This window comes from Rhincodon typus, chromosome 27 (genome assembly GCF_021869965.1).
Source record: "Rhincodon typus isolate 14 chromosome 27, sRhiTyp1.1, whole genome shotgun sequence".
Classification (NCBI taxonomy): Eukaryota; Metazoa; Chordata; class Chondrichthyes; order Orectolobiformes; family Rhincodontidae; genus Rhincodon; species Rhincodon typus.
The window spans coordinates 12,954,512-12,965,310 of NC_063358.1; the positions used below are offsets into that span (position 1 = coordinate 12,954,512).

At 40.3% G+C, this 10,799-nt stretch overlaps 1 protein-coding gene across 1 annotated transcript in view; it reads right to left on the reverse strand.

The window, feature by feature from the left end:
* LOC125486247 (homeobox-containing protein 1-like) overlaps positions 1–10,570 on the reverse strand; it is a 13,559-nt gene extending 2,989 nt beyond the window's left edge. The window contains exons 1-5 of the mRNA XM_048612926.1: positions 10,486–10,570; positions 8,357–8,813; positions 7,602–7,687; positions 5,506–5,616; positions 629–776 (exon numbers count right to left, since the gene is read on the reverse strand). Of these exons, the coding sequence (XP_048468883.1) occupies positions 629–776; positions 5,506–5,616; positions 7,602–7,687; positions 8,357–8,808 (797 nt within the window). The 5' untranslated portion in view covers positions 8,809–8,813; positions 10,486–10,570. The remainder of the gene's footprint in view (positions 1–628; positions 777–5,505; positions 5,617–7,601; positions 7,688–8,356; positions 8,814–10,485) is intronic.
* Positions 10,571–10,799: the final 229 nt, after the last annotated feature.

A 10,799-nucleotide genomic window follows, 5' to 3' on the forward strand; every position in this document is an offset into this window, starting at 1 on the left:
GGGTGAAGACAGGAGGAAATTTTTATGCTTTATTCTTTTATTTTATCTTTTGGACACAGAGCTCTGAGACAGGTTTTCTGCCCAGCCCAGCTCAGCTGGCCGCTTTTAAAATACTTCCACCTTTGCTCACCTGACCTGGGAACAAAATCCTAGGTCTAAGGTAAAGTCTTTACTCACTCTAGTACTATATTTGCAATATTTATTCTGGGCTTGCTGTTTGGGAGTCAAATGTTTATTTACCTTCATCTCCAGCTCAGCCCAATTTGAGACCATAGATCATATTATAGAATCATAGAATCCCTACAGTGTGGAAACAGGCCATCAGCCCAACAAGTCCACACCATCCCTCAGAGCATCCCACCCAGACCCATCCCTCATAACCCACCTAATCTACACATCCCTGAACACTATTTATCATGGCCAATCCACCTAACCTGTACATCTTTGGACTGCAGGAGGAAACCCACGCAGGCATGGGGAGAATGTGCAAACGCCACACAGACAGTCGCCTGAGGGTGGAATTGAACTCGGGTCCCTGGCGCTGTGAGGCAGCAGTGCTAACCACTGAGCCATTGTGCCACCCTAGAAGACTGATGTTTGAAATAAGAGTATCCCTTCTTCTACCAACCTTTCCATGACAGACAGGCACTCTTTTCGCCAGGTAAATCTACTTCCTCTTCTGAGACGAAAGTTTCCTGTCACCGGGCTGACATTTGACCGCCACTCAGGATCCTCTGTTGTTGTGGTTGAAACTGGTCTCATACTTAAAGTAGCACCTAAATAAATAAAAATAAAACCCTGTGTAGATGGAGGATAATGTTCACATTGATTTCATTGAAAAATTATTTGATTTTTCATTGAGCTTTGCATTCAACTCAAATTCTTATTATTTAAAATATTGTCCTTATGTTTTTGATTAGATAATGGGGAAAATTGTAAAGCTGTAGAATGAATGAAAAATAAAATGTGATTACATGTAAACAAAATTATTGATTCAAGTGGAGAGCACCTACTTTTTCTTCTTTTAAATATTAATAATATGCTTATTACACATTGTGGGGCAGGATGTTGTTTTATTTACATAATTGAGTAATGCAATTGATTTATGTTTTTATGTGAAGCTGCACTCTTGATGTGGATGTGTCTGTTTTCCATCTGTCTCTCTATCTCTCACAGAGGCGCACTGATGATGTTACCTAGGATGGCAACGAAAAGTCTACAAACCAACCTACCAGCTCAGCAAACAAATCAACAACCCCATCCACAATGCAAGCTACAAGTCTTCTCAAAAACTTTATAGAGAAACTGTGTTTACAGAAACAAAGGTATAGCTAACCCTAATTCTTTGGCCACAGACATCATGGACAGACAAGTCATACAACTAATCCTTTAGCACACAACTTACATTTTTTAAAATAAATTAGAATTACAATCATATATCTTGGCAGCAGAACAGGACTCCCTGACCTGGAGTTCATCCACTCCATCCGTTTCTTTTCTTTTCCTATTTTTTTCCTCTTTCAGTGTTTTTTTTCTTTCATTTTACCTCCTGTCCTCGGGTAACATCGGCGACATCCAGGGTGAAACCCGGCGCGGATCCCTGGCCTCAGGTGAAACCTGGCGCGGATCCCCGGCCTCAAGGTGAAACCCGGCGCGGATCCCCGGCCTCAAGGTGAAACCCGGCGCGGATCCCCGGCCTCAAGGTGAAACTCGGGTGTGGACATGTCTGCTCTGTCTTCTCTGCTTGGAAGGACTGTATTCTGAACTTTGTATTTCTTATTCTTCTAATTTATTCCTAAGATTTTGTACCTAGAATACCTTTCATACCTAAGATGGCGTGAAGGTCTGTAATGCTGGACTTTTTATTTCTTTATGTTTCTAAATTATTCCTAAGAATCTGTGCCTACGTACCTTTGTACCTAAGATGGCACTGTATGTGGCAACTCTGTAAACTTTTCACTATACTCCTGTGAGCTCGTGTGACAATAAACCTAAATTAATGCAAATATTTTCCTAATCAGTGGTGGTAGAGGGAGGCAGGATTCAGCTACCAGACTAAGCCTCATGGTTAGTAGGAACTGCAGATGCTGGAGAATCCGAGACAACAAGGTGCAGGGCTGGATGAACACAGCAGGCCAAGCAGCATCATAGGAGCAGAAAGGCTGACGTTTCGGGCCTAGACCCTTCAAAAGCCTCATGGTAATCGGTCCTCCTTAGGTATTCAGGATGAACTCCCAGCATAATATGCATCTTCCATTAGGAGTCCAGCACTGTACAGCAGGAGTTGTACAGTTGTATGGTTTGCCTAATGTAGGTGCTTGAAAGGAGGGAGGCTGAGAAAACTCAGTAAAATGTTGCTTTGTTTCAAATAATATTAATTGGAAAAATTGAAAAGAGCAAGGTAACACCAGAACAATGCAACAGGAGCAGGCCATTTCACTTCTCTGGCTTGTGCTGTAATTCTATTGGATCATGCCTGATAAGTATCATATCTCAATTTCCTTGCCTTAGCTCCATATCCTTTATAAGTCTTGAAACTTTCAAATGACCCAGCATCCTTTTCCAGAAAGCAGTTCTGGATTTCCACTAACCTTTGTGTGACTTCTAACTTTACTCCTAAATGGTTCAACTCTGAATTTCAGATTCTGGCCCTTGTTCTGGATTCCCTTACCAGAAAAATAAAACAGTACGCTGTATCTGTATCTACGCTATGGAATTCATCATTTTAAAGACCACAATAAGATCACACGTTAACTATCTAAACACTAACAAGTGCAAACCAGGTTTACAAATCCTGCCTTTACAAGTGAATCTTTTAACTTCTGGTGTCATTCTGGTGGATTGGTGCTGCGTTACATCTAATCCAAAAATGGTACTCCTAAGGTGTTGGTCTATTAAGTTGCTTGTTGTACTGTTTGGTAGCTTTCAGTGATCTGTACATTGTCAGTGAAATTTATTTGCTCCTCCACAGCTCCTTCTCTCTTGCTCTTAAAACAAAATTCGGATTTTGTCTTTCTTGAATCTTGAATGGATGATCTCAAACTAGCTAATATTGGACTTTCATCTGCCATAATTTTGTCCACTTTGGTCATTCCATCTACACAACATTTTGTGCTTTCTAATGCAATGTAATCTGCAGAACTCGATACATAAATCCATCCCCTCATTAGTCAATAATATATGGTTGAAAAGTGAAGCCAAGTGCAGATATTTATGGAATACCACTTGTCACATCTACCAATTATTTCCCAATCAATCACTAACCTTTGCCATGAGGTTATCCTCAATTTGGAGAACTTTTAGTTTTTGCTAATAATCTTGTGTGGAACCTTATCAAATGCCTTCTGGAAATCCTTACTCCAGATAAATGTAACACAATTGGTCTCAATGTATCACTTTCCTACTGCATTCTGTTTGATTTTTTTAAATATTTAAATAATAAATATTCATGACCTCAGAAATAACTGTGGAGTTACTGAGGAGCCTAACAGACACATTCTATGCAATAGTTAGCCTGGTTGAAACATTCTATTTTTAGGACAGTTGAATGTTGGCTTTAATTACGTTTCCAAACAACGACAAACACATTTGCTCCCAGAGGCTAAGAATTATTTGCTATCAGTACTTGATTTTTATTGGAAGCTCAAGAAGAAAATTGGGAAAACCTGAATGTTTTAATTAGATTGGCATTTCTGACCAATGTCACTACTAGATGGAGCACCACATGCACAATATTGGGGTGTCTCACTTAAACTCACTCCTTGTAGAATGTTGCAGATAAATTACCAAGAAAGATATCAATAATCAGGGACTTACCAGCACATACACATACATACATACAATTCAATATTGCAGGGTGGTACAACATGGTCTATACTTTCCCAATTAACCTTTTTGGCTAGATAGGCAACCTTTGGCTGCTCTGAGTCCAATTGGTTCCAAGATAAAACAATTGGAGATTTACTGTTTTGTGTTCCAAGGCATTTGAAGACATTTCCATAGCCGATGAGAGAACAACATAGAATGTACATCAAGAGCTGCGTTTCACTAATGAGGTGATATGACAATGTGTGCCATTGCACAGGCACAGCTGGATCACAGTGAACCATTTTTAGAGGCACTGCCCGATCTCCTGCATTGATAACAAATGCTCCACTTTTTTCTGGAGTCATACAGCAAGGAAACAGAGCCTTCGGTCCAACCAGTCCATGCCGAACATAATTCCAAACTAAACTAGTCCCACCTGCCTGCTCCTGGCCCATATCTCTCCAAACCTTTCCTATTCATATCCATCCAAATGTCTTTTAAATGTTGTCATCGTACCCACATCCACCACTTCGTCAGGAAGTTCATTCCACACACTAACCACCCTCGGTGTAAAAAATTTGCCACTTATTCTTTTTTAAACCCTGTATTCATTCACAGGATGAGGGCGTTGCTGGCTAGGTAGCATTTCTTGCCCATCCCTAATTGCCCAGAGGGCAGTTAAGAGTCAACCACATTGCTGTGGGTCTGGAGCCACAAGTAGGCCAGACCAGGTAAGAATGGCAGTTTCCTTCCCTAAAGGACATTAGTGAACCACAGTCAACAATGGACTCACGGTCATCATTAGATTCTTAACTCCAGATATTTATTGAATTCAAATTCCACCATCTGCCGTGGCGGGATTCAAACCCGAATCCCCAGAATGTTATCCAGGTCTCTGGATTAACAGTCCAGCGATAATACCACTAGGCAATCTCTCCCTTTCACCTGAAAAATGTGTCCCCTAGTCTTGAAATTTCCCATCTTAGGGAAAAAACAACTACCATTAACTCTATCTATAGCCCTCATTATGTTATAAACTTCTATCAGTTCACCTCTCAACCTCCTATGCTCCAGCGAAAAAGTCCCAGCCTATCCAGCCTTTCTTTATAACTCAAACCTTCCTTACCCAGCAACATCTTGGTAAATCTCTTCTGAATTCTTTCCATCTTAATAATATCCTTCCTATAACTGGGTGACCAGAACTGGACACAGATTCCAGGAGAGGCCTCAATGTCCTGTACAACCTCAACATAACGTCCCAACTCCTATACTCAAAGGACTGAGCAATGAAGGCAAGCGTGCTAAACATCTTTTTAACCACTCTGTCTATATGTGATGAAAACTTTAAAGAATTAGGAACCTGCATCCCTCGGTCCCTTTGTTCTACAACACCACCCAAGGCCCTACTATTAATTCTACAAGCCCTTCCTTTGTTTGTTGTATCAAAATGCAATACCTCGCATTTATCTAGATTGAACTCCATCTGCCATTTTTCAGCCCATTGACTCATTTGATCAGGATCCCTTTGTAATCTTAGAAAACCTTCTTCACCATTGACTATGCCACCAATTTTGGCATCATCCACAAACATACTAACCATGCCTTCTGTATTCTCATCCAAATCATTTATATAAATGACAAACAATTTCTTTGACTCCTTTTTGCAGTCTACTGAATCCAAATCATAATGCTGCTCACCTGGACTATTTTTTTCAAGAAGGTACCATCTATAAAATGCCCTCTTCTTAGGCTCACTCATGTCAAGACCCTGCTGCAACAACCACTGGGAGATGTAGCTTTGGCTTATACCTGTAATAAACAAAGCACAGAAGTTATTCAAAATTTTGTGATAAAGAAATGATACCACCCAGGTTAATATTTCAATTTTTTTCCTCGTAAAACATACATAAGACATTCCTCCAAAGTCCCAAAACCTCCAAAGTCACACCCCGATAAAGCTACCAAAGCTTACACATCAGAAACATGCCATAAACCCTATTGTGCCTGTGCCAAATTTTTTTGCCACAGCAATACAAAATATTCACGGTATTCCATGAATATCTCCACACCCTCCCTCTTCCCCACCTCCCCCCCCACCGACCCCCCCAACAGCTCTGTATGTATTCAGTTTCCCAAAAAAGGTGCAATAGTCTCCATTCATAAATCCTAAGGGAAAACATTCAATGCATCAACAACCTACTTCATAAAGACTAGCTGTACTGAAAGATTAATTTCACTTTAAGACTGTATGCCCAGGTAGGGCCATTTACATTTCTGCAAGTGCTTCCCCTTTTTGACATATGGCTAAAATCTCAAGTGTCAACCCATCAACCACTTCATCCAAGAGTTCAATGACAGGCATCTGTAATTAAAAAAAACACTTCCATCCTATCATCCCTCTCAATTGTTGTAAATCCGATTCATTAAACACAGTGATCATAAATAGATACCAAGAGCACAAGTGAGGCTTGAATGGCACGGCATTTCAATAGGAATGGATTCAGGTCTGGGTGCAAGGGTAGAACAAACGATACTGTTTAATGAACAAGGAAATGGAGTGAGAGGAATGGGGATGAATCAATAGCATAACATGGCTACCGGGAAGGAAGAGAAAGGGGAGGTAGATGGATAGAAAATAGAGAAAGTTTTAGCCTTTGGAAATTTGAAACATTTTCAGCGTTTGAACCAGTCTTACCAGTGTAATTAATGCATAAACATAATTGTCTAATTTCCCTCAATGTTATAAACTTACTGCTCAAACCTGGTTGCCATACTATTTGGGTTGCCTCTTTTCACAGAATGTCTTAAATCCCAGAATTTAAGTCACTATCATTTAAAGATACAATGCAATGAGCTGGAAAACCAATAATTTATTTTCTAAACAGCACTATAAATAGATCAGAGACAGAAGTGATGACATGTGTGGAGGTGGTACGAAGGAACGTGGATAATGTTAAAGCAAAATAAGAAAGGAAGCAATCAGAGTGAAGGGAGGGAGCAAAAGAGACAGGGTATGAATGGAAATAGGGCAGCAAGGACTGCAGGCTGCATTTTCCTTGCATTCATCATGGGAAAGAGTAACTTGATATCCTGAGCAGCCCTTGTCTCATCTCAGCATAGCATCATCTACCAGAAAGGAACAAACAAAAAGATAGAGGAAAGAAGTGAAGATAGACTGCATGCTCCAGTTTATCAAGAACATAAAATGAGATCCATTAATATATATAAATATATCTTCCATCTATTTTGTTACCCATCAAACATCCTCAGCACTCACTTCTAAAACATCTCTTTTTTCAAAAATGAAAGGTTTATTTTATATTTCTTTCTTTGACCTAAAGCCAGGAATTTACAAATACCTGCCAAAATACAAACTACAGGAGATCTGATAAGAAATAAAAATGTATAAAAATGCCACTGACAGTATTTGAGCTAAATTTTCTAGTTCCTGGAGGCACCTTCATCAGGTGGTTTGCATCAATTGGGAAAAATTGATATAGACCACCTTGCACAACACCATATAGACCCTTTCACTGTTTGAGGACGCAAGGGCATGGTTACATGAAGCTGTGCTAATGTTGTTACCCTGTTTAGAAACTTGCCAATGAACAAGAAAATCCACGAAAGGTGGTTCTGATAGAAATTAACAACAACTTATCTTAAACCCAATACAGGCAATTATTTTCTTGTAATTTAGCTTTATGCCCAATCACAGGGACAGTGTGAAGCACAGATAATACAATACGTCAAAGAAAAACTGAGCTCGCAGGCAGTTTTCACTCTTTATATCTTACCTGTGACTTGCCCCACTACAGCTTGAGAAATCCTCCGATTGGCTAAAAATACTTTGATTTCCTCTTTTACTGCATTGCTGTCCCGTCTGCAAAAGAAAGAATATTATCATCAATTTTTTTTAAGTTTGCTTATTTCTTTTCATTCCACATGCCACCTGCCCATATAAAAAACAGCACAGGAACAGGCCCTTTGGCCCTCCTAGTTTGCACCAACACATTTTGCCCTTCCATATTAAAACTATCTTCACTTACAGGATCCATATCCCTCTATTCCCTTCCTATTCATGTATTCATCCATGTGCTTCTTGAATGCTGTTGTGTCTGCTTCCAAATACCTACTCTGGCAGCGCGTGCCAGGCACTCACCACCCTTTGTGTGAAAAGCGTGCCTTGCACATCTCTTAAACATTCCCCCCCGCACCTTGAACCTGTTCAGACCATTCAACCAGATCTGGTTCCCTGCATCCGGAGATTATTCTGGTCTTGTTTATGAATTCCATTTAATATACTGGCACCAACAATACCATTTGGCCAACAAGAGATGCTGTTCAGATGTGACTTTATTTCTTTCCTGTCCCAAAAAAAGTAACGCCTGAATGAACTGCCTCCCCGCTAAATATGCCCACTAAACAAAATGACAAAACTCAAGCTACGATGGATGAATGCAATTTAATCTGAGTTATTTAACAGCCAGAAAGAACAAAATCCTGTAACTATACTGAATACTTACATAACTATATGGACTTTCCACATTACCTCATGTACTCTTCCACTTTCTCCTCCAAATCTGCATCATCATCTCCTGTGTCAAAACTATATGATCTCTGACTCCCACTGTTCTGGTACCGTGGAGAGAGTGTTCCACTGGCAACAAGTCTCTCATTTGCAGTGCTTTCTCGCCCTGCGTGGCTTGCATTGTAGGGTGGAGGCGATGTGTCGTAGCTGTTACTAGGTGACGGTGATTGCGCTATACTTTGAGTCTGTGTAGCAGCAGAAGCCGTGGAAGAGGATGCCGCAACGTTGTTGCCATAGTTACTGCTGTAGTTGGGCCGCCTAACAAATTTTTCATTTTGTTCCTGGTCAAGCCGTTCCATTGTCTCAAGTGCATGAATTATTTCGTGTTTAGTCATTCCTGATCGACGGAGGCGCTGAAGAAGATCAATTTGTTCAATAGTGTATCGGGGCTCATCATTATAGTAAGACATCATGTTATCTGCAAAGAATTAGTGATTAGTTAGAAATGCTGAGCCAGGGGATGACCAACAGTTGTATTATTTACACTCTTCTGGATCAAACATTTATAACCGGTTCTGATTAAAAGTTATTGAACTGAAATGTTGACTCCATTTCTCTCTACACAGATGCTGCCAGATCTATCGAGCATTTCCAGCATTTTCCCATCTTATTTCAGGTTTCCAACATCCACAGTGTTTTGCTTTGCTGTTTAAATTAGCCAATTTTCTTTCTCTTCCTTCCATTCTTAAAATTTGGACTCTTGCTTGACTTTATCACCCCAAGTGTCCAGTCACCTCAGCCTTGTAGATATTCCCCATATTGGAGTCTAGATATTGAATGTTGGCTAGCTCTTCGCAAGACATCACAGGCAAACCTGCTCCTATCCCCAGCTAACACGCACACAATTTAATTGTCTAGCATGGGTGGATTACTGAATATTAATCAGGAGAACACATCAATTAACTTTCCTAACGTTTGAGCAAAGAACCACTTATGGCATCCAATGTTACTGACACAGTTAAAACAGCTAACACAGCATAAAACAGGGATTAAACGTAGGACCTAGAAATTAGTGCTACATCTGACAGAGCCACTGAAAAATGAATCTCTAGTTCTAGAAGTGGGAGAAGATGATAGCATAGTGAAAATGTCACTAGACTGGTAATCTAGCCATGAGTTCAAATCCCATCATGGAGGAATTTAAATTCACTTAATTAAATCTGAAATGAAAGGGTAGTCTCAGTAATGGTGACCATGGAACTAACAGCATTTCTTGTAAAATCTTCCGTGGTACACTAATGTCCATTCGGGAAGGAAACCGACATGTGACTCCAGGCCCACAGCAATATGTATCACTTTATTTGATCTCTGAAAAGATTTAGCAACTACTCAGTTTAAATTGAGGATGGGCAACAAATGCTGGCCTTGCCAGCAACACCCATCTCTGATGAAAGACTAAACAAAACTCTGTAGCAAAACTTTACCTTTCCAACTGACCTTACAGGAAAGTTATAGAATCCTTACCAAGCATATTGAGGTAATTCAGCCCATCGAGTCTGTAGTGACCCTCTGAAGAGCTTCCCACCCAGAATCACACCACCCCACCCTATCCCCGTGACCCCACATTTAACTTAGCTATTCCGCTAGCCCGCATATCTCTACACACTACAGGGTAATTTAGTATGGCCAATCCACTCAATCTGCGCATCTTTGGACTCTGGGCGGAAACTGGAGCAACTGGCAGAAACCCATGCAGACACGGGGAGAACATGCAAACTTCACACACCCCTTGGCTGAAATTGTACCCAGGTCCCTGGTGCTGAGAGGCAGCAGTGCTAACCAGTGAGCCACCATGCCACCCATTACATTATATTACATTACAGTTACATTATACATCCATCTCAAGTACACTCAAGTTTGCATCAATGAATGAAGTGCACAAATAAAGTTAATCAGCTTCCATTCTAGCAAATGGTGCAAGTTTCATACTAGCTCAACAGCAGCATTACTAAAACCTGTGCAAAATCTGCTGCTTAAATTGCAATTTAAATTGTTATATCTTGGTAAAGAGCCATCTGTCCTGTCTGCTCTTCAAGAAGGCTAAAGGCTCAATTAAAAATAAATAATGCAAAGGAAACTGGGTGACTAACCTGAAGTGGAGGGGCTCCAGTTACTACAGCTCTCCACATCTGGGCCTCCTCAGATTATAATCTGCTCCTGTCCTCTAGGTCCTTCTTGTACAGCACAGGGAAATCCACAATGCAGAAAAACAAAATAAATCTTTTTTAAGTTCTGAAACCAGAAGTACACAACCAGAAGTACTTAGTTCCTAGCCACAAACCCACTGCATTCTCTCTTTACCAATGGAGATTTCTTACAAACCTGACTATTTTAAATACTGGGCTAATATAAATTGTGTCAATTTCATGACGTTTAGCAGCTGAAATTTATTGGAGTGTCTCTG